The following is a 24656-nucleotide window of genomic DNA, read 5'->3' on the forward strand; positions in this document are numbered from 1 at the left end:
TCAAGTACTTCATCAGATATGTGTTTTGTAGACATTTTCTTCTGGTCTTGGCTTGGTTCTTTAAATTTTATTTTCTTAAAAGTATCTTCAAAGAACAGATGGTTTTAATTTTAATGAAGTTCATTTTATCCAAAATTTTCCTTTGCAGTTTATGTTTGTTATGTCTTATCTTAGAAATCTAACTCAAGGTCTCTTTATTAGTTTTCCGTTATTCTCATCACAAATTACCCCCAATTTAGTGTCAGAAGACAACACAAATTTATTATCTAACAGTTCTATAGGTCAGAATAGATGAAGAGGAAAAGTGGGTTCTTTGGTTGGTTTCTCGGCTCTGGTTTCTCACAAGGCCCAAACCAAGGTGTTGGTTCTCTGGGTTCATATTGAGAACCTTGAGAAGAACCTACTTCCAAGTTCACTCAGATTGTTGTCAGACTCCTTTTTCTTGTGGTTGTAGGACCGAGGTCTCCATTTCCTTGTGGGGGCTGCCCCTCGCTCCTGGAGGCCTCTCTCTGATTCTTGAATGTGGGTTCCTTACTCTTAGAGCCAATAAAAGCACATGGGATCCTTCTCATGCTTGGATACTCTAATTTTTCCCTCTGCCACAGATGGAGAAAAAAGGGGTCATAAGCTTAGATTAGGCCCACTTGGATAATCCAGAGTACTTCCCATATTTTATTTTATTAAAAAAATTTTTTTTTATTGATTTCAGAGAGGAAGGGAGAGGAAGAGATAGAAACATCAATGATGAGAGAGAATCATTGATCAGCTGCCTCTTGCACACCCCCCACAGGGGATTGAGCCCACAACCCGGGCATGTGCCCTTACTGGGAATTGAACCGATGACCTCCTGGTTCCTGGGTTGATGCTCAACTACTGAATAACACCGGCTGGGCACTTTTCATATTTTAAAGTCTATAACCTTAATTACATCTGCAAAGTCCCTTTTGCTATATCACATAGCATATTCACAGGTTCTTGGGGTTAGAGAGTGGACATCTTTGGGAATTCTTTGCATATGATATCTAATTGTTCTAGAACAACTTGTTGAACAAGTTAGGTGTTTGATTTCTATCAAGATGAGAAATTATGATTTTCATAGTTTCCGAACAAACAGAACCATGACTCATGCTTCATAATTGTTATTGCTGATTTCATGGAAAATCCTATCACATTTTTGGCATTTACAAAACATCTTTTTTTCTGGGAATATTTAGGAGTGGGGCATGTGAAACTCCATTTCCGTCCTCACTTTCTACACACATCCAACATTCCAGATGGTCAAGGAATCCATAACTTAGTGGTCAATTCTATATTTATGCTACTTAAAGGCCGAGCCAGCAAATCATGGGCCAGCTATTTGGGTGCTTATAAGTTTCTGCCTCTTGTCTGGATTGTCACTGAGGCTGGACCTTGGGATAGATCAAGAATTTCCACCCTGGGAGCTGGGGGAGGGATCGGGTGAGAAGTGAGGCAGGAATGATGCCTTGCTGTGAATGTCTCTGAGAAAAACATCACCCCTCTTTTAAAAAAAGTTTCCCACAGTAAAAACTGTATCTAGGAAAATAAAGAACAGAAGGTGGCCAGTCTTAGAAATTCTACCCTCCCAGCTTTCCTTAGTCCCCAGGCGGCTCACTCCCTGAGCAGATGGTTTCCTCTGGGCTGGGAGTGGGTCACTGTTCTCTTTGAGGATCCCCCTGCCTGACCTTAGCCAGGGTCATGGATCTGGTCAGCCTGTCAGGAGCCGGTTACCTGTTCTGTAGTGGGGCCAAAGCATGAAGCATGATGGGACCTCAGCTCCACAGGCACAGAAGGGCAGGAAGGTAGGGAGGACCTGGGACAACTCAGGTCAAGGGCAAGGAACTCTCACTTATCTCAGGCAATGGCAATGACTTAGCTTTATGAGAGGCCATTTTGTGCCAGGCACTTTGTATATGTGATTAGATGAAGTGACACTTCTTCCCTTCTGAGAAACTAGGATGATTAATTTGGGGCTGGGCACCCTGCATTATCTGTCAGTGAAAGAAAACTTTATATACCCCAGGGCCAAGGGCAGGTGTTCTTTCAGCAGAATAAAGCCCAAGCCAGGCTTAGTAGTTCTCAAGAAATAACTTGTGAAATAGACCATGTTAGTTAAGTGGAAGAAACCTAGGTTGAAGGACTCAGCTAAATAGAACTCTAAATCTTTCCTGGGGATCAGGAGCAGGAGTCAGAAGGAAATTAATTCTTCAGGGTAAGGTGTGCTTTGGTTTTAGATTATTTGGGGAGTGAAGTGGGAGCCCACCATTATACACCCTTTCCTCCCTCCCTTGGGTACAGTGTTTCTTCTCTCCAACCCCCTGCTTCACCCCCTAAAAAGCAGAACAGTGGGAATTATTCTTTGAAGCACCCAGAGGAAAAGGGGTTGTTCTGCTAGGGACACTCCTTTCCCCTCCTGGTACTGGGTCCCTGGAAGGTGGGCGTTCCCAGTGCTTCTTTCAAGGTGTGGCTGTCACTGCTTCACTGCCACCTTGGGGCCTCTGGTCCTCAGCTCTGGGCCCCTCCTGTCTTCACTTTGTGTTTCTCCATGCAGCCACTGCAGGAAAGCATTTCGGTCTGGACTTGTCAATAGTCTGGCTCCCATGATGTTTACAACTGCCTGTAGCCTGAATATAATGGGGGTGCCTGGCAGCCAGCTCAGGGCGATTTCACATTGAAATAGAATATCAGCTCATCATCCAAAATAGCTTCAGCAGGAGCATCTCAAGGAAACATCTCAAGTCTCTCAAGATTGGCTCCTAGCAAAGCATCTTGAAGATCCTCTCCACTCACCCATCTCTGAAGTCCTGTTGACAGCTGCTCAATAATAGTCTTTTTTTCCTCTCATATGCTCTCCCCCCACCCCCCAAAACCTGGCCCACACTGCTGCTTTTCCTCTTAGTCTTCCCTATCTCCTTACTCTCAACTCCTTTCTCTTCCCGGAAGCCTTAAATTTGTTCCCTTGTCAAAAGGTTAAGTCAGATAAAAGACCAATCTTATCTTAGTGCGATGGATGCCAAGCCTAACAGTGCCCAGAAAGGGTCCTCTGGCAAACTTGTTAAAAACACCGCTTCCTGGGCATCAAACCTAGATTCTTATCCAGGGTTGGGAATCCCAGACTCTGCATTTAAACAAGCTCCCTGGTGATTCGGAAGTAGTTGACCATTTTGTAGGGAAGCAGGATTCCACCCCAAAATATGTCTCTTTGGCATGAGGATTCTTTTAGGCTGATTATTTTTAGGAAACAAAAGGCTCTGGAAGAACTTCTCATCTCCTCCTTAACTGCCTAAAATGAATTTAGATGGAGGGCCTGTTTTAGGAAGAGGGCTAGCACCAGAAATAACTACAAAGAACGTGTGGGCTAGGTGTGGTGGGCTTGGGGTTGGGCAGGGCCTGGAGATCTAATTCCCTTCTGTGTCCCATTGTCTCTGCAGGGCAGGGCAAACATTTATTTACCAACATTTGCCCTTCCCATCTTCCTGTGCATTGCCTTCCTCCCCCAAGTCCCAGCCCCTACCCCCTTCTCCTTAGTTCAGAATGGCATATAAGCCTCAATTACATGACTGTCGGTGGGCTCCCATATTCTTATGGAGCCTCCTTATGTACAAAGTTAAGTTTGCTTTTTCTCCTGTTAATGCCTCTTGTCAGTTTAATTATTAGACCCTGAAGGGCAAAGGAGAAAGTTTTCCTCCTCAACAAGTTCGATGGAAAGCAGACAGATGTGCAACCATCTCAGAGGACCCCTCTAAAAACATCATCTTGTCAGGTTTACTTGATTAGGACCAAAGACCCCTCTGGCAGCGAGGGCCTGATCCTTGGCCTGCAGCATCCTGGAGAGCAGGTCATGCTCTTGCAAATGGGAGGGTCAGTAATTCAGGTCTGAGTGAGCTGTTGGCCATCTCCACGTGGCTGAGCCTACCACGTGTCCACAACCTGTTTGATGAAAAACTAGACTGCACGGCCCTCTTTCCAGCGCACATTGATTAGTGCACCTCAGTTGTTGCATTATGCTAGCTGTGAGGTCCCAAGCTTGTGATACAGAAGGTACCTCTGCAGAGGGGATGCGGGGATGCATAGGTGGAGGGGAAGAGATCAACCAAAGAATTTGTATGTATATATGCATAACCTATGGACACAGACAATAGCGGGGTGGAGGCCTGGGGTGTGGGGTTGGGATGAGCTATAAGGGGTTAAAGGGATAAAAAAGGGGTCATATGTAATACTTTCAACAATAAAGATTTAAAAATTAGTTAATTTAAGAAAAAGAAGGGACCTCTGGCCTCTGTCCCAGTAAGAAAATCCTCACTTAAAGTTTTTCCAGACATAAGCACATGCCTAACCATGACAGTCCAACTGGTTACTCTTAGCCAACCTAATCTGGTTTTTGGTTGGTGCTCCTGTTACTGGATGGTCAATCACAGAGTCATTGAGAGCAGGTTGCCCCCCTTAAAAGCCCTCTCTACTTCCTTCTGGTTCCCACTTTCACTAGCTTTACTTCCTTTCTGTCTCTGGAGCGGGTCCACACTGCCCTCTGGTGGTGGAACTGCATTGCACAGTTGCCTGCAGAAGTCCATCATGCAGCTAATCTCAGAGCCTGACTCTGCCCGAGCCTGGAAAGCACCCGAGACAAGTAGTACTCAGCCCAGAATCTCATTGCCAATGAAGTCTACCTCTCTTGAGGGCAGATGTATTTGACCAGGGGACCACACCTTCCAAGCTCCTAAAAATGTGTTTTCCAAGGTTGAATTCTGGTGTCAGCTGGAGGGAGGGATAGATTCTTACAAAGAATTGCTTCAGGCATTTTTCTGCAAAGCTTTTCTTTGTTCCACTTTTGCAGCTTTAACATTGCCAAGCTTCAGGGAACCATTGTTGAGTCATTTATAAACTCTTGTCTCACAACTTGGGTGGAGGCAGTCCTGAGTTGACCTGGGCTCTCAGCAGCCCTGCCCAGTGCGGGAGGGAAGGAATAAAACCCAGCTGGATCAGGAAGAGAGAAATAGCCTGGGTACAGGACTAGAAGAGATTCCTAGGGAGAGGCAACTGGCATTGTCTGCCAGGCTGTCACAGTGGTTTCATTAAGAGACATTAGTGTGTAAGGAGGTGTGCATCAGAACTGGGTGGGCCTGGGCAGCAGGAGACCAAAAGAGGGTGGCCTGAGCCTACAGCTCATAGGGAGTGGGGGAAGGCCAGCTGAACTCAGCAGAATAAACCAAACCCTGCTCTTGGGGGGTGGAAATAGTTTGAAAACCAGAAAAGCAGTACAGCAATAAAAGGGAACCAAAGAAAGAGATGGTTTCAGAGATAGGGGTCTTGGTTGTCATGGCAACCAGACTGCTAGTGGTTGAGACTTCCCACTTAAAAGAAATAAATGACTCTTTAGTGTTTTTTATTTTTATATTTTAGTGATAAAGCAACCAAGACCCATGGTGGGGGGAAGAGGGTGGGAGAAGGGGAGGGAGGGAGGGAGGGAGGGAGAGAGAGAAAGAGAGAGAGAGAGAGAGAGAGAGAGAGAGAGAGGGAGAGAGAGAGAGAGAGAGTTTAGCTTACCAGTGCCAGGATGAAAGGGTCACAAATGGATACAAGAGTATGTAGACCACAGCAATTCTGCCCACTGGGAACCAGTAGGGTGGGAGATCTTTTATCATAACACTCTAGGGAGAGAAAGCTTTAGTGCTCCTATTAGAAGAATTTGGAAATCCAAAGATAATCCCAAGAGAATTATTATCTCTAGGACCCACCATTCCCTTCCATAATGGCACCAGGAGTGGCAGTCTTTAAGGCCATAGTTGCCATCTTCTTATATAATAAAAGAAATTCTGTTTCATTATATGCTTTTCTTAAGTGCTCAAACTGCCTCTGCCCTTTTCTGGATCATAGGTGAAGTCAGTCCATGTCACACTTCACATTATTGTGGAAACACTTGTAAATAGGACCTAGGAGATGTCTATACATTTTCAATTTATCATCCTGTGACACTAGGCACCTCCACGGAAGCTCCAACACACTATCCCCCCAGTTCCTCACTGGGAGACCGGGAGATCCTATTGGACAGTCCTGCCTGGTTATGGGGGAGAGACAGGCTGTGGAGGTGTCACTCATTCTTTGGATTGGTCAGCTTGGGCTGCCCTAACAAATCCACAGACTGGGTGGCTTCCACAACAGACCAAGGTGCCAGCTGATTCAGTTACTGGTGAGTGCTCTCCGGGCTTGCAGATGGCCACCTGCTTGCTGCGTCCTCACATGGCCTTTCCTCTGTGCCTGTGTGGAGAGACATCTCTGCTGCCTCTTTCTCCTCTTACAAGGGCACAAATTTGATCCGAATCAGGCCTTACCTTTTGGACCTCATTTAATCTTTTTTTCCCCTCTTTCTTTTCAAGATTTTCCAATATTGCTGGTAACATGGGAGAGCAGTAGGTCATCCATAATTGGGTAGAAAGATAAAGATTACATGGGGAGGTAGGCAAAAGGGATAAGAACGGGTATAGTGGTTACAGGTTATAGGCAATGTGGGCTTGGAGGTTGAAAGGACAGGCAATTGACCTCATTTTACCTTTAAATGTCTCCTTATAGGCCCTCTCTCCAAATATAGTCACATTGGGGATTAGGGCTTCAACCTATGAATTTGGGGGGACCCAACTCAGTCCATAAAAATCCTCCATTGGCACTAAATAAGAATGAAAACTCAGAAACACAGATCAGGACAACTTTGTAAGTTGCAATGACCTTTTTCTATTTTTGTGTTGAGGAAAGGAAAGTATTGTGATGAAAAGTTTATATCCTTTGAGGCTTGGTTAATAGATAACAATTTTCATTATTAAAATGCTGAAAAAATCATCCAGTTTAAAATATTGACATAGAATTACAATCATTTTAAGTTAATATATTTAAGTCTCATACTAATGACCTAAGGGGAGGAGTGCTTTCTGGAACTTTCTTCTTCTTTTTTTAATGATAAATAGGGAGGACAGAGAATAGGTAGTCAGCATATGGATAATAGATGTTCTTGAAAGTGAGCCCAGAATAAATGGATCAGAAAGATTTAATGGAACTGAAAAAAGAACCAATTATGTATATTGAAAGGGCTCGGTGTGCCAGGCAAGATCAATGATAACAATATTACATTGAATCCTATCCTGTCAAAAATAACTAAAGACATAGCTACAGAGGTAAAGGGGAAAATCCTATACATGTCCACACACTAACAAAGAGATAGAATTCTGGCTGAACTCAGACTTGAGGGTTGTAGAACAAAATGCCCCAAGGCAGTGGAACAAAGTCTAGGTCAATTCTGAAGGTCAGAAATTGTGATAAGATATACACTGAGTGGCCAGATTATTATGACCACCCATCAGTACAATGAAGTGAATTAGTTATGCAAATAATAATAATAAAACCGTGAGAGTATTTGCTTAAGAAGTTTTCAATATTCAGTATTTTTGGAAGTGTCAATGACGTACTGATGGGGTGGTCATAATAATCTGGCCACTCAGTGTATATTGTAGTACAATACATGGTTAATGATGAAAACAATGGAGGGCGTTCTGCGTATGCAAAGAAAGCATACCACCCATGTATTCTTCTTTAAAAATTACTTAAAAATATAATTCGGTTGACTGAAAGATGGAACAAAAATGAAGTATGGAAAAGTCATGCAAGAAAAGACCGGTGGGGAAGCCTGAACTGTAAAAGCAGAAATACATCACTATTATTTTCATGACTATGGATTATGATATAACCCAAAATTTGATGTTACCAAATAAATAATTGATGTAATAAAAATAACAAAATAATGACATATAATATAATTAAATACAATTAAAATAATTAGAGTAAAAAATACAAATGTTAGTGATATAATGAATAGCAAATAGACAGGAATTAGGGAGCTGACAGGTACAAGAGGGACACACACTTTAGTTTAAACATGTGGCACATTAAAGGTATTTTATTTTTGGCTCTGGCATTTAAAACAAACATTTCAATACACTTGGAAAACTTTCAGGTAAGTATTAGAAGAACTAAAAACTGTTACAATGCTTCCAGAATAGAAGATAAAAATAAAGAAATACAGGCCAAAAAAAAAGAGAGAAAGTATTCAAAATGGAAAGAATAAGTTGAGACTTAAATAAGGCCGGCTATAAAAAAAAAACAAATGCAATGGATTACTTCTTAGAAAAATATAAAAGTTGAACTGATTTAAAAAAGCAATAGAATATCTGAATAGTTTAATCATGAAAAAAAAACAACAGAGAAAATAGTCATAGTTCCTCTCTAAAGGACTCTAGACTATATAATTTTATGACTTTAAAACACTATATGTTATTCCAGAACATATAAAGTGGTAGAAAGTCTTATGAGTTATTTTACCAAGTAAGGATAACCCTATGCCTACCTATGGCAAAATACAAAAATTTATAGACCAATCTCATTTATAAATACAAATGTGAAATCCTAAAAAAAAAATACTATCTGCAATGGTATATTAAATATGTAACAAACAAAAATAGATTCCATACAAACTTAGAATTCAACTTAATAAATTTTTCATAGTGGTATGAGTGTACAAAAGCCCAGAATATGAAAAAAATTATAGGTTAAGAGCCCCAGGCTCTCCAATGAATAGATGGCAGGGAATAAAGTTGGCAAACTTACAGAATAGAAAGGGACTTAAGACACAGAGTAGCCAAATGCAGTGTGTGGAACTTGTTTGAATCTTGATTGAAACAAATCAATTGTAAAATGATTTATAAGAAATGGGGAGAATGTGAACTATGATGGCTATTTAATGGTATTAAAGAAGTATTCAATTTTTTAAGTGTGAGGTATAATTTTTTAGTTGCAAAAAAAGGAGGTAGAAGGTGTGATGATGCTATGAAGGGCCTGGATTTGAGTCAAGGGGACAACTAATCACCTCCCAGACTCACTGGCAATCTAAGGATGACCAAGGTCACATCATCTGAATCCTGAAGTGGAGGTGCCTCAGTCCTTCCAGAATGGGGTCAAGGAGGAGCCTGGAGACTGTTCTCACTGGCTCCATGAAAAATAAGCACTTCTTTGAGATCCTTTTCAAATTTTGCCTCTAAATCCAGTCCTATCTGGCCCAAAGCAGAAGCCTGAAAGAGAAAACAGCAAATGCACAGATATGAAGAGAGAAATAAAGAAATATAGGCAAAAATAATATGAAAGTATTCAAAATGGAAAGAATAAAATAAGACCTAAATAAGGCCATCTCTAAAAAACAAATGCAGTGGATTACTTCTAGAAGAGATCTTTCCCTGGGCCTCCCCTAAAATCTTCTCCCTTAAAATCCTTAGGAAGGAGGAACCAATGCGCTCTCCCTTCCAGGAGCTTGCGCAACCCGTGCCTTTCCTTTCTGTCCCCCTCCTCTCCCCTACCCCAGGCACCTTACCAATTGCTTTCTCACTCCTTAGCTCCAAGGGCCCCTCCTTTATCTCTAGAACATGTTTCCTAAGCCCATTTCTTTCAGGATTACTTCTTCTACCTCTATGATTTACCAAATAAAGGTTCTCTTACAGTTTGGGCCTTGGCTCTGAATTCTTTCCTAGCCAGAACCCAAGTACCCAGGATGCTGAACCCAGGTTTGGTCTGACCCCACCAGTCAGACACCTGATGCTGTTCCCACTGCCTACAATCTAAGGACATTGGATTAGAACCATTCAATCACTCCAGCACTCAGACAGAATGGGTGGGGAGATGCTGCTGCTACACGGAAATGGATGAGACTCTGCCTGGTTGGTAACTTGGACCTGACAGGTGGTCTGCACTGAAGAGCTGATTCTGACCACTGCGAAGCCAAATATTGGTGTTACGTACTGGTAGGTAAAGTAAAGGCATTTCTTGAAAGCCCACTCTTTGAAGGAAAGATGAACCTCCTGTTCTCCAAGGCTAAGACTGTCAGGCGTGAAGGCATTCCCAGGTCCACTCTGCTACCTCCAGCTCCATGTATAGACACAATTTGTGGCTTATGAACATGCTTAATTGTGGCATGCAGGAGGGAGGGAGGCTGGGTGAAGGTGAGAATCTTCCTTAGCTACCTCCCCAAAAATGTCTGTACAAGTTAGAGTAAAAACCAGGAGATACTCAAGAAACCAAAGTTAATGATGTCTTGGGGAAGGGGTAGGGGTAGAAGGGGCCAATTGGGAAAAAAGGGGGTACATATATAATACTTTCAACAATGAAGATTTAAATTGAAAAATACTCCGGCTAATTGTCTCTCCCTACAAAGGAAGGTGGAAGACAATAAGAGCTGAGGACAATTTTGGATGATGTTTAAGTTCACTGGGAAATTTGGGTGTCGTAAGTCCAAGCATGCGCATTCTAGAAGTTTAATTTATTTCATCTTGTTTAATTAACTCATCTATTTCTATATTCCTGGGGCATGAAGAATAATGGAAACATAAATTGCCCTTCTTCTCAGTTTGAACAAGGAGGCTGGGGGGAATGGACTGTTTCAGTGGGAGCAGCCTGCCAGTCTGGGAACTGAGGTGGATTTTTTTCAGGCACCGTTTACAAGGACCCTTCCCTGTCCTGCGTGTGGCTCTTTTTGACATTCAGTCCTGTAATCCTAGTCTTCTGAGGACAATTCTTGCAAAATTTTGTCATCCCAGGAATTAGGGGAAAGTAGAAAGGATGTGAGAAGGAAGCAGGACATGTCCTTTCTACTTCACCTTGTAAAAAGTTTTATGGTTGTGAAAGATCAGGCGTATGTCCCGTACAAACCATTCCACTGTATACACTTTCTCAGTCAGCCTTTCCTTCACCAAGTCCAACCACATGGCTTCCTTAAAGGGCTCGGCATAATCTCGGATCTAGGGACAAAGTCATCAAAGGGATGATGTCAGCACAGCCATCATGACGGGATGGATCCAACTTAAATATAAGGCAAGTCTTTATTTCTAGGGTAATGATAATACCATCTGACACCTAGATGCCAGGCTTTGTTCTGAGAACTGCCATGGTAATAACATGCCACAACAACCCTATGAGATAGGTACTATAATAACTACCATTTTACAGATGAGGAAACTGAGGGAGCTTAAGAGAGGTTAAGTAACTTATCTAAGATGTCACAGCAAAAAAGTGGTAGAGCTGGGACTTGAACTCATAGTTTGGCTCCTGAGTTTGAGCTCTTAATCTGTAAGCTATCCTTAAGAAAGACATTGCCCTGTAGAGATGGTAAAACTAGGACCCAAGGGAGATGAAGCTAGCATAGTGGGGTGGAGTTGGTCCCACTCCAGCATCTGCAGCTAAAGGTTCTGTCCCTGCAGACAGTAGCCTCTGCAGGACCCATATTCCGGGTTTCCAGATTGAGTTTTTCACCAGAGAGATGACTGGAGGATGAGAATCATCCAATGTGACACTTACATTACGTGGGATCTTTGCAAAAAAGGCACTTTGTGGGTGACAGTAGGCCTTCAAGAGGAGGAACTCACATTTCTGTAAAACATCAAGAGAGTTTTAAAGGGAAATGCAGCAGGTAGACAGCGGAGAGAGCCTTGTCCAGACAAGCATGCATGCGCAGGCAGACACACAGGCCCTCCAACCGTATTTGTCAGTGTCCTGAAGTGGGTTCAATTCTGTTCAGACTCCATTTTTGGGCACTGAATTATGGTCCTCTGAAGCCAGACACCCTTAGGTGCCCGTCCCCTGAGCCTGTGACTGTTGACTTCTCACATGTGAGCAGAAAGGAGAGATCTTGGGGTTTGAATCTGACTCACCAGCTGCTCCTCAGGCCCCATCTGCCTCGTCAGGACCTCAGATCCCCTGAGATACTGCTGACTTCCTGAAGACTCCTTCATCCTGCAGAAGGTGCAACTCCATGGGCTCCTGGGAGGTTCGGCATAGGTGAGCAAGGCAAGACCTCAGAAACAGCCACAATTCCTAAGGCTGCCACTGTTCCTCCTTGCAGTGGCTGGTGGGCACAGCCAAAGCTTGAAGGGGACACTTCCCAGTCTACAAGACCCCTAGGTGGGGTGTGACCTGATGACCCTCTTTCCATTGAGGGTAGCAACTGGGGGTCAATGGATGGAAGGTGGTATCAGGGTGAGTGGTGGGCTCTCCTTTCCCTGTCTGAGCTGCTGGAGCACAAGGAGCCCTGAGTGTCGGAGGCTGGGCCTTAACCCCTGGGGGCCTTGGGCCCCATTAGCCCTTCGAGAATGTAGCAAAATGAGGGAACCAGGCCATGTTTCCTGCCTTTTCTGAATAAGCACAGAGCACAGACCACTGACCACATCTCCACCCCCTTGGACAGGAGTCTGTGCTGCAAACCTAGGAGAGGACATCTCCCTGGGTTAGTGGCAGCCTAGCCTCACAGACACAGGCTGTCACTGACACCAGAGGGGACAGAGGATGTGCCCCATCAGGTTGCTCTGAGTATACCTGTGCCCACCATGCTTATGGGGCCTGCTCTTCCCTCTGGAACTGAGGGACGAGAGGCAGAACCCAGAAAAGGGTGTTCATGAGGCTGCTGCGTCTCACTAACCTTTTAGCTTCCATGGGTGGGATGTGACAGTCCTCATGAAAGGCTCGTGGACAGGCATCACAGCAGAGCAGCTGTCCCTCTCCGCAGCACACCTCACATTCATTTGAGTTTTCCCACTGGAAAGGAGATAATGCGGGCATGCCTGGCATCAGCAAGATCCGCTGAGCACTAACACTGTGGGGCTCTGGGACACACTGTCCTTGCCTGTCCCGGAAGGGACTGGAAGGTCATGGAAGCCTTTTCTACACAGTATGGTTTGAGGACCAGTGGCCTTAGCGTCGTCAGGGGGCTGGTTAGAAACACAGACCTACTGAATCAAACCTGCATTCTAAAGAATCCCAGGTGGTTGGTATGTGAAATTTGAGAAGACACGGCTGTAGGCAACTCCCTCCTTTTACAAGTCTGGGAAGCAATTTAGTACTTGAGCCAGACTGGCACTCAGGCCTACCTGGGGTCAGAGCTGTTCCCACCTGCTGGGTGCCATCCCAGGCAAGCCTGTGGGCCACTCAGAACTTTCCCTAAGGCTATGGCTGACAGACAGAAGCACACAAAGAGATGCTGTGCAATGGGTCATTGTGTGGGCTTGAGACTCATATGGATCTTTCTTCTGGCTTTAAAATGGGATCCAGTAAATTCTGCAAGTGATTTAGGTGAGGAACACCATCTTCACTGCTGAGTAAAGCACTGGTTCTGCTACTGGTGCCCCACTCCCCCCCCACCCCCACCCCAGACAGACAGCATGGGCTCCACATGGACAAGAGACCACTTTCTCTGTGCTGAAGGTAGGAGCCAGGAAGTGGCATTCATCCTTCTATGCCCATCTGTGGCACTGTCCTCCCCAGACAGATGGCGGGAGGTAAAAAGGTAGGAAACAGATTACCAGGAGTTGGAGGAAAGGATCCAAGGGGCTGGAACAGGCCACTACCCTCAACTATCCACAATACAAGCATGAGGACCTGGGTAAAGGCTTACCGAGGGAAATGTTTTTCAGTTCTCAACACCGGCCACTCAGCCAGAGTGAAAATTCCCTTTGATTTGGGGATGGTGTTCATCTCTCTTGTAACTGAGAAGAGGCTTCTCAGCAGCTCCCTCCATTGACTGGGCCCCAGTACTTCATTATGAGGGATCCCTCCACCCTGAACCCTGAAGTCCGGTGGATCTTTCTGGCCTTCCCATCTTGAATTCTCCAGTCTGCTTTTCTTTGTCCTTGGGGTTGATACTCCATGGCCATTCTTGCTCTCTGACCGGATGCCTGGCCTGCTCTGGACCAGGGTGCAGATTTCAAGGTAGCCTAGACTTACCCACTCTTCCTAGTTAAGACTCTAATTGGATCCAGAGTCCTGAGCCACCAGCACCCCCCTCCCCCATATACTCTGGAGTGAAATTGTTTCAAGCACACATGATATGATAGAAAAATAACAGAGAAAGGACATAAAATTCCTCAACCCCATAATCTCTAAAAAGAGTCTGACTCTGGTTTTTGTGATGACCACTGATAGTTTCAAGCCCCACCCTCCCTCTTACCCTCTTGCCATATTTGTGCAAGTTGATAAGAAAGCTATGGGCTTACTAATATATTTTTTTAAAGCTATGGGTTCCTTCTCTCAGCCCTAGGAGAAAGTCCAAACCATATAGGCCCTGCCCCAGCAGGAGAATCCTCACCCTATTGTTAACTGTCCTCCTCAGCCCCACACTACATTCCCATATAGTAGCAACTATTGCCTGTACACTAGGCCCTTGGAGATGGAGGCTCTCACAAGCTCTGAGCCAGGACTCTGCATCAACCACCCATTGTGGGAAGCCACAAAACACGTTTGCAGTACTGGCATCAGGTGTCTTGATGGTACACACGTACAGAGTTCCACACCAGTGGGACTTGGTCTACTGCAGAGCAACAGTGAAGTCTAGAGTGATGGGGCCAGGGAAAGGCCTGTGTTAGTCTATTTGAAGTCAGAACCAGACTTCATTCTCATTATCCCAATGTGGCTCCTTCTAGGTGGGATGGAAGGTCGGGTCAAGTGAACTCCTGGCTATCATGCGCTGACATGTGGCACTACGTACGAGCAAGAAGAAACTATAATGTTGGGGCCATGAATTAATGATCTGGATTTTAAATATCTTTATTGTTGTTTTTTTTCTGGTTACAAAAATTTCCACATGTACATAAATGTGTAATATGGAAAGCAAATTTCCCCTATAATCCTGTCCCATAATAGCTAGTTCTTTTAGATTTTTTTAAAGGAATAGACTTATATATTTACATAAACAAAACATATTACTACAAGTCTGAGTTTCCAAAGCTTTCCTGACCTCAAAACCTGTGTGTGGTTTTCCATTGAGTGAAGGATGAATCTTCACCTATGCATTTAAAAAATACCATTCTGTAGATCTCTTAGGTTATTTTATAATACTGATGGATATTTGTAGTCTTCCCTAATTTTTTTTTTTGCTATTACAATGAGCATCCTGTACATATCAAGGTGTTTCAAATCAGGATGGAAAAGACAGCTTATACAAGAAATGGCTTTGGGGGACCATTGTTTCACACACTTTGAATGGAGCCAGCCAAGGGTCAAGCTAGCCTACAGGGCAAGATGGGAGTGACACCATTGCCTCTGCTGGAGGCTCAGATCTAATGAGAAGCCCATGAATGGGACTTGTGTCTGGAGGAGGCATCTAAACAAGTAAAGAAGGCTAAGGAAAAGCAACTGGTATAGCCAATGGACTGCCATTTTCACCTGGAGGGAGGCTCTGCAGACACAAAGCTTAGTTCAAACACATTCTTCCATTCTGATGCACTTGGTAAAAAGTATGTTGAGTTAGGATGACTTAGTGCTCAATCAAGGATGATCATCTTTCCCTTTCTGTTCTTATCTATTTCAACACCATATTTACTTTTCAAACTAGAGCACTCAATTTCTAACACCCTGTGTTTGCCACCATCCAAATATTCAGATCTTTGTTTACAACATATACATCATCGGCTCTTGTCCTGATCTTTATTCTAAAGAGTTATTTTCCCCCTTCTCTCAAATCAGCTCTGAAAATAATGGTGGCATGTACAGGTATCAGAACACTAAAACAGTCAACATGAAGACGCAGGGTCTAAATGTGAAGGTCACTCAGAGCTGGGAAACTCCAGGATTCAAGGATGAGCCTTTGAACATGAAAAGTTGGCAACTTGGTGATTAAAAATGTGGTAGAAATTCACTTTCTATTTACCTCTCTCTTGAGACTTATTCTTGAAGGACAGTACAAAAGTCCTTTCTGAAAGAGAGAAGAGATCAATGAATTAGGTTATTCTGGAGACTTTTCTTTTGTAGTTATCAAAGTTTTCACTTCCTAGTGAATATTTGTACCTGGGCATCCTACTGGGTCTCAAATCCTAGGTGTTTAAAAGAAAAATGAGCTCCTTTCTCCAATCAGTTCTTCTTCTGGACTTGATAAAATCATTTTCCCCTATTACTCAAATCCAAGACCTGTCAGTCTTTTTTTCTCAGTCCCTTCCCCACCCACTTCTTTTCATTTGCATTTCTTCCTCTTTAGATAAAATCCTGTGGTTTCATCCCCATGATAATTTCTGAGTGTAATTGAGAGGCTTTGTGCTGGGATCACTAGGACCTTAGTGTGTTGCTCCCGGGATGGAATAGTGTGCTGGGAGGTACAGAGGAGAGACTGACCGTGGACAGAATGGGCTGGAAACATTTCAATGAGGGGTCCAGATGGAACAGTGTCTTGAGGAGCGTTTAGTGGGTGGAGGACACTGGGAAGCTATGGCTGAGGTCTGTTTTCATCCAGTTTCCTTCTAGCCAACCCTACCTAATACCACCAGGGAAAGCTACTTAAATCTCTCCTGACTTCAATATCCTTTGCTTGCTCTTAAAGTTCGTCTCTATCAGCACCAATCTGCATTTTTAGCTTTATCACACACATCTTTTTTTTTTTTTTTTTTTTTACTAAGGTTTACCTCTTTCTCAATCATGCTGTGGAATCCTAATGGGAATTTCTTCACACTTCTGTTATTGACATTTCCCTTATCCTTCAAGGAATTAAACCCATCACCTATCTGCCCCTTGTCCTTATAATACCTCCATCAGCTGTTGTAGGGTCTGTCCTTTGCAACGCACATTCCGCTTCCAGTCCTTTGATTTTGTTCCTCTTCCTTTAATTTCAAATTCTCTTGGTGTGAACCAAACTCCCTCCTCATTCTGAATGCACTTCTCTGAGGATCCTATAAAACAAAGACAGCCCATCCCACCATCTACTTCTATCCTCTGAATTCACCCTAAACTCCAACCCTCAGATTGTGGTGTTCTACCTTTCTGGGTTCAGGGAGACTCCCCGGGAGGCAGAACCAGTAGCAGGGACTCTGGGTTCCTTCCCTCTCAGACTGAAGGAAGCCCTAAAACCTGCCAGAGTGGTGAGGGGTTGGGAGAGAATTGGCATTTTATGTGACATCTTCATGTGGCAAGGACATGGTGATCAGTGTCCTAGAGTCCGTGGATGGATGACTCCTTTGGGGGAGTGGCCGACAGGTGTACCACAGCAAGGAAAAGTTTGAAAATTCCTTTTTAACAAACACTTTTCCCCCTTTTATTCTGCAGCCTGGTTTGCAGGGCTCATTTCCTGAACAATCACACACCTGGGTACGTTCCTCCCTTCTTGTGATTCCTTGGTTAGGGCAGGGGCAGGGGCAGGGGCAGGGATCCTTTTTTCTGCCAAGGACCATTTGGATATTTATGACATCATTCGAGGGCCATACAAAATTATCAACTTAAAAGTTAGCCTGCTAGCCCTAACCGGTTTGGCTCAGTGGACAGAGCGTTGGCCTGCGGACTCAAGGGTCCCAGGTTCGATTCGTCAAGGGCATGTACCCGGGTTGTGGGCACATCCCCAGTAGGGAGTGTACAGGAGGCAGCTGATCGATGTTTCTCTCTCATCGATGTTTCTAACTCTCTATCCCTCTCTCTTCCTCTCTGAAAAATCAATAAAATATATTTTTTTAAAAAGTTAGCCTGCTATTTTTGGTCAATCACCACTGAATTAATTCAGCCCTAATGCCTTGGTAGGGCCAGACCAAATGATTTTTCAGGCCTTATATGACCTGCAGTCTGGACAACCCCCACTCCTAGTCTAGGGATTCCAAAGAGCAGAATATCAAGGAACTCACCTTTTTCCATTTTCTCCTTATGTAAAATCCCCATCTCCCCACCACAGGTCACAGGAAGTGTAGGAGACTGAAAATCCACAGTATCATCTTTGGGTTTTTCTGAAAGTGGACGAAGAGCACAGTTTGTTACTCAATCCTTATTCTCTCTCTCTCTCTCTCTCTCTCTCTCTCTCTCTCTCTCTCTCTCTCTCTCTCTCTCTCATCCTCCTTCCCATAAGCAGCACACCTTCCTTTACCTGGCACAGGCAGCTCACTGAGTCATAGGGACCTTGTGTCCCCAGTACTTCAGAAACGACAAACCTGTCACTAAGGGAGGGAAACAACTTTCTGAAGTATTCCCCCAAATCTTGTGTCTGGCTCAGCCTTCCTCACTTATTTCAGCAAACAAGGCCTTTAAGGGTGGAACCCTGCCTGGAGCGCTCCAATGTGGATTAGGTCACCATTAGAAACTGTGAGCCAATAGGAGGAGCCTGCTATGAAAGTGAGCAATTAGAAAACAAAGAGAGTCCACGTAAACAGAAAGCACTGTGGAGGAAATGAAAAGAAAAGCCTCACAGAGAGAAGGAAGAGCAGAATGGGGGGAAAAAAAAGAAAAGAAAAGAAAACCAAAACAATTAACAACGGGAAGACTAACTCCAGGAATTCTTACAGAACATAGGGAAAGGGCACTAGGTGAAAATTATATGGAAAGACACTACCTGGGGAAAGATCTGGGAGCTTTATGATCAGCACACACATTGTACTGTTCATTTTCACAACAATCTGTGAAACAGGGAAGGCAACGATGATCCCGTTTTATAGGTGGGATGCAGACTTAGATCCAGAGAGAATTCCTAGTGGTCACCACATTTCACGAGGGGCAACTGGCTTTGGGATCCAGACATACCATCTAGTCTAATGTTCTTCCCATGCCATCCAAAGGGCCTCAACAAGACTCTCTAATATATAATTGATAACAATACAGGGACACTGTTAACTCAGAAGGCACAGCCAGGGTGGAAATGTTAAGGAGGCAGGAGAAGCTGATGCTGGTGGGGACTGTCAGTGTTTGCCTGGATTCTTGCCTACACTAGTGTTTTCTAAAAAGACCAGGGATTTTTTTTTTTTTTTTGTAAAAAATGAAGAACTTGAAATTTGAACACCTAGGTTTTTAGCTCACGCAAGTTTTTTTCTGTTCTAATTAACTATAAAATGAGTTGAATCATACTTACTTGAAGGTTAAATGATAAAATGTAGAGCAAAGTGATTTGACAATTGTAAAGTGATGAACACACTTATATTGTTGTCAGGGCCTCTGTATAAGGTTGTGTGGGTTGTGCACTGAGCAAGGACTCCACCTTGGAGCGGGGATCTGATTTGCATCCAAGGCAGAATCCATCTGTACACTTCCTACAGCAAGCTTCCAGCAGAGGGCAGAAAAGGCCGTGGCTTCAGGAATCAGCTCTGAGAGGCGTGGGGAACATGATTGAGGAAGGAGCACCCTTTCCTAGCTCACAGGGGCATCATATGGGTAAATGGAGGCCCTGATGTTGTTGGTATTCATCCTTGATGAGGAAGAATGATTAAGGTTTTGATGACTTGACAGTTACTTAAGCATAAAATGTGTGAGGCACAGGGGAAAGAGCAAGACTGACCCACTTACTGACTTCATTTGACTTTCACACAGTGAACAGAACCTACACAGACAGTTAATTACAGTTGTGATAAGTACCAGAGAGAAAAAAATACAGGAAGCCCACTCCTGCCTGCAGGGTGGAGAATGCTCTAGTCAAGGTGAGGCCTGAGGATGTATAGCAAAGGGAGGGATGGGGATGAGGGAGCGTGTGTGTATGTGTGTGTTGGGGGGAGCGGGGGACACACACCGAGCAGGCCCTGAATAGCAGGGACAAAGGAACCTATGTGTTGAGAAATCAGGCTGGTGGCCACCCAACGGGTATAGGTAGGGATTGGATTATGTTCTATTTCTTGACTTGGTGCTGGGTACATAGGGGCTCTTGCTTTGTGTTAATTCCTCAAGCTGTCCAGCTATGGTGCGTGCATTTGTCCTTAAACACATCACACCAGTGCTACTCAGCATGTGGCCTGTGATGAGACAGGGGCTTGACCAGGATAAAAATCAGTGCACTGCTCCCTCCACTGGGTAGGTCTGGCCACAAAAACAGTGTGTTCAGTGTCACAGTTGGTGCACAAGCTCTGCAGACCTGCAACAAACAGGCTTGTAGGTGGCACCAGTCTGTAGACCCCGCTTTGAATAGCACCTGCTATACTTTAATATTAAGTTAATGGGACTAAAAAGACCAATGTTGCTTGTGCCAGAGAGGAAGGAGAGAGAGACAAGAAAGAATGCTGAAGAAGTAAGTTATAAAAGCAGAAGAAAAGTGATATAGGAAGAGGAGGAGAAGAGAAAGGAGGAGGAGGAGGGGAGGACAGGCCACCCAGGAGGCACAAGAGTTCAGGAGGACAGAAGCAAAGCAGAGCCTGGCCCACAGAGACCAGATCTGCACTCCTGACTAACTCAGGAAGAGAAAATCGGTCCCACCAGAAATGAGAACTCGCTCGGCTTTGCTTAGATTAGGGTTTTCACCAATTCCTAGAATGAAGAAAGTAGATTTTTATATTAAATTGGACTTGTGTGTTCGGTCATTTTTCCTTATCGTTTTTGGGTCTCTATAGGTACTGTGTTGAAAAGTGGTTGCCAGGGCACAAGGTGGACAGATTGGGTGGGCAGTGGGGCACCACTCCTTACGTCATTCACTGGGAGTGTGTCACCTGTGGCACCTAGTTGGAGTGGAGAAGAGCCCTAGGAGGAGGAGGAGGACAAGGAGGACGAAGACAGTGGGAGGGAATGCGGAGGAGGAGAGGGAGAATGGAGCTTTCAGCAGCAGGCCTGGGCCCTGGGTCACCAGAGGGCAAGTCTCTGCCTCACTTACCCTTTTGGGGAATATTTTTCTGACCACTTATTGTTGAACTTGAACAGACATCCTTTTTTCTTTTCTTTTCTAAAAAAAAAAATAGTCAATTATAATTGGAAACATACATTTACATGCTTTATATGTCAACTACATCGAAGTAATATTTCTTGTCTTTATTTCAATTTGGAGAAAGACAGATATGAATTCTTATGAAAGGAAAATCATAGCACTGACCAAGTAAAAATAGCAAGCTCATGTTAATAGGTAGGAAGGCTAAAATATTACAGAAGTCAACATGTCAAATTATTATATATAGTAATATGTATAATAATGTGTATATATACATTTAATACAAATATTAAGAGTTAATAAAGGGTTAGCCTTTTACATATTATATAGGAAAGGCTTTTTAAGGCAGAAGTACAGGGCATAAAGCAGTGATTCTCAATGCTGGGTGATTTTGCCATCCAGGGGCTATATGGCATGTTGGGACTTTTTTTTTTTTTTTTTGTCATGACTGGGAGGCAAGTGCTATTGGCCTCTGATTGGTAGAGGCCAAGAACACCAACTTTGTAAAACTCTGGCATAAACCATACTGAAAAAGATAAACTGATTTGTCTAACTCAAATTTAAAAAACGTTTAACAAAAAAGGCATATATGAACAGGTGATCCTTAAAAGAAAAAATTCTAATAAAAATTTTATTAAAAAATAGGTTCTGGTCATTTAAGATCATCCCAAACTTCAGTGGTTTATTTATAGGTGTTATCAAACTACAGCCTGAGGGCCAAATTGGCTCAATGCTTGTTTCTGTAAATAAAGTTTTATTGGAACACAGCCAGGTCCATTTGTTTATATATATTTATTTCTGGTGGCTTTTGTGCTACAATGACAGTGTTGAGTAGCTGCAAAGAGACTGTAAGACCAGCAAAGCCTAAACTATTTATTATTAGTCCCTTTTTAGAATAAGTTTGGTAAACACTGGTTTAGAAAAACACAGGTTTACTTCTCCCTCATGCCGTTTATTGATCACAAGTTAGATGAGGTCCTGCGCCATTGACACTCATGGAGCCTAGGACAGAGATGCCTCTGTCTAGAACAGTGGTTCTCAACCTGTGGGTCGCGACCCCTTTGGTGGTCGAACGACCCTTTCACAGGGGTCGCCTAAGACCATCCTGCATATCAGATATTTACATTACGATTCATAACAGTAGTAACATTACAGTTATGAAGTAGCAACGAAAATAATTTTATGGTTGGGTCACAACATGAGGAACTGTATTTAAAGGGCCAGAAGGTTGAGAACCACTGATCTAGAACATCACTGGCCCCATGGCAGAGGATGACAACACAGGGCTCCTAAAGCTTTGGTTTGGAAGTGACCCTCTCACTTAAGCTCACACTTCTTTGTCATGTCAAATCACATGGCCATCCCTGAGTACACAGAGCAGGGATATATAATCTTCTGAAATATTTATGAGCAGTAATACAACCTGTCACAGCATGTTTAACCACATGCACGGTGCAAAGAAATTCAAAGAGAAACATTGGTGGAATATCATTCCATGCTTTTCATTTGTCAAACACAGAAAAGTCTTATTATTTCTAGTAGTGATGAAGGTGTAGGGAAGAGGGTGTCCATATCTCGTTAATGGGAGCCTAAAGTGGCAATTATTTGGTCATCACTATATGCTCATTTTAAATATGCAGACTCATTGACCAATTGACTTCACTTTTAGAAATCCACTAGTAAGAAATACTACTGAGAATGTCTCCACTTTAGGGATTGGCGACACTCTCCTCACTGGGTCACCCTAAATCAGAGAGGAGCCCCAGACTCAGTGGAGCAGTGGTGACTCTACCAATAGAAATGTAAACAGTAGACACTGGAAAGTGGTCATGTGAGTCCAGAGAGTACAGCTGAGGTCAACTGCACCCAGGGGATACACTTACTTCTTCCAACAACCACTCAAACCAACAGATCTTTGCTCTATCTTTATGCCCTTCTTGTCTACACTGCTTTCTTCTTCTCATATTAACTTTTCATGTCCACCTAACCTTCTGCCTGCTGCATGAGAAACCCTCCCACCCTGAGCCTTCAAATGATAGATTCTGTCACCAGCCTTACCCTCAGGTCCAGATGTTTGGGCACATTCAGTCCTTGCCTTTTGGGACCTTGTCATCACCCTTGAGTTTCCGGTTGAGTTATTCTTCTTTTGAGTTGCCTGATCCACCATTTGAGGCACAGGTGAGGTGGTTCCTGGGCCAAATAGTGATTTGTGAGTAGTTTCCATTGAGGTCCCTAATGAAGCTCCTCTTTCCCCTGTTAGTGACCTTTCTTCTGATGCTTCCTGTCTCCACGCTGTCAGGAAATCCTGCATCCCTATACCTTACTTTATCTTACTGTTTTTCTATTTTACTTGGAAATTTAAAAAGTTGAATAATGAAGTATAATAAAGATATACTAAACTATTAATGTTTAAGTTAGGCCTTTTATTTTCAAATTTATAACCTGGTTTTTCAAGACTTAAAAAATATATAGAGAGAGATTATTATAAGCTTTAGATATAAAATATTTCTTAGCCAAAACTCAAGCCAGAAATCATAAAGGTAAAAGACAGATTTGACCATTAAAAAATTTTAAAATGTCCACACTTCAGAAAACATCCCCACAATATTCAAAAAAAAAAATTGCAATATAGTAAAATATAGAGGGTTAATATCCTTAATAACCAAAATCATCAACAAACAGAAGGATGTTCAGCTTTTTCCCCTCCAAGGACAGTGATTACAATGAGCATAATAGTAGCCATGGTGAGAATGAATTAACATGCACTAGTTCGCCAGCGCATGCCAACATCATCAGTTGCTTGTGCCCAGTTATACTATTATGTTTGTGTTTATGATGAGATGTTCTCTTCCCAATTTTCCCAGAAAAGTCATGTGAGAAGCATGGAGATTGGGACTTAAGAAAAAACTTGATCTAAGGCTTGGGCACTTCCAGTAAAGTACCAAGAATATGCTTAGTGCATGAATTCTCAGTAGTGGTGATGCTGCCCAAAAATTGATTCCTGGGAGGGAAAATCTTACTCTTTTTTATGTATAAGGCATAAATAAATATATGCAGTCCCTAAATCAATATAGAATATCTTTGTGAAATTAAAATGTCATGGGGGTGTGTGTTCTTGATTAGGTAAAAAAACACATGCAAGTGGGCTCCCTAGGGCAGTGATAATGAAAAGAGGGCTGAGAAATGCTTGCTTAGAGTAAAACAGTTCTGAATCTGGGCTCCAGAGACCACACTCTGAGACTTACAGTCCCTCATCTGTACCTTGTGTGATTCTTGATGGGGTGCTGGGTGGGTCCTGGGGACTCTTTGTTTCATTCATATCTGAAGTGTCATTACTGACCTCTCAAAAAAAATGGCATTCTGTTCAGATCTCAGAAAACATGCCCTAGAAAGTCTCATGGGGAATCTCGCAGAGGTCCAGGGAGGAAACTTGCACACCCTGCAGCTGAAGGCTGGAGGTTGCATGTCTTCTAGAGCCTCCATGATGCCCTCCTGTGTGCCCATCACTGGGTTTCTCCCACTCAGGGCAGCAGGACATCCAATGAGAGAGCAGTCATCTGAACCCCTGGACCAGAGGCTCAAAGTGAGGTCATAAACCCCTGAGGGGTCCTGGAAACCCTTTTAGGAGATTTTTGAGGTCAAAACTGTTTTCATAATAAGGTGTCTTTTGGCTTTGTCACTATGGAGATCTCTCTACACATGGATCAAGAACTGCTGGTGCCTTAGGACAAATCAAAGCAGTGTCACCAAATCATAGGAGTGGTTATTGCACTGTCACTCACCAGGAAAAAAAAAAAAAGCCAGTTTGAAGAATGTTCTTGATGAGGCAGTAAAAACTATTAATTTTATTAAATTTCTATCCTTGAGTACACATCCTTTTAATAGTCTTTGTGCCCTAAGTCCCAGCTGGGGTCAGCTGTACCCTGTAATCACAGCTGTTTCTTTAACAAAAAGTCCTCAGATGTAACCGGTATTTGTGCCCTCTCTG

The 24656-nt window shown here is 43.4% G+C and overlaps 1 protein-coding gene across 11 annotated transcripts in view; it reads right to left on the reverse strand.

The window, feature by feature from the left end:
- Positions 1–7940: 7940 nt before the first annotated feature.
- Positions 7941–24656, reverse strand: part of SP110 (SP110 nuclear body protein) — a 33489-nt gene continuing 16773 nt past the window's right edge. For 5 of the 11 annotated variants that reach the window (XM_036319491.1, XM_036319490.1, XM_036319489.1 and 2 more), the window contains 10 exons: positions 22727–22858; positions 20618–20686; positions 17688–17786; positions 16606–16748; positions 15740–15784; positions 12518–12633; positions 11754–11862; positions 11401–11472; positions 10704–10844; positions 7941–9128 (listed from right to left, as the gene is read on the reverse strand). In XM_036319491.1, coding sequence (XP_036175384.1) covers positions 9015–9128; positions 10704–10844; positions 11401–11472; positions 11754–11862; positions 12518–12633; positions 15740–15784; positions 16606–16748; positions 17688–17786; positions 20618–20686; positions 22727–22858 — 1040 coding nt within the window. In that variant the 3' untranslated portion in view covers positions 7941–9014. Of the gene's footprint in view, positions 9129–10703; positions 10845–11400; positions 11473–11753; positions 11863–12517; positions 12634–15739; positions 15785–16605; positions 16749–17687; positions 17787–20617; positions 20687–22726; positions 22859–23929; positions 24011–24656 lie in introns of all 11 variants that reach the window. The other 6 variants (XM_036319495.1, XR_004969333.1, XM_036319492.1 and 3 more) reach the window with 6 other exon arrangements.

This window comes from Myotis myotis, unplaced genomic scaffold (genome assembly GCF_014108235.1).
Source record: "Myotis myotis isolate mMyoMyo1 unplaced genomic scaffold, mMyoMyo1.p scaffold_m19_p_8, whole genome shotgun sequence".
NCBI lineage: Eukaryota > Metazoa > Chordata > Mammalia > Chiroptera > Vespertilionidae > Myotis > Myotis myotis.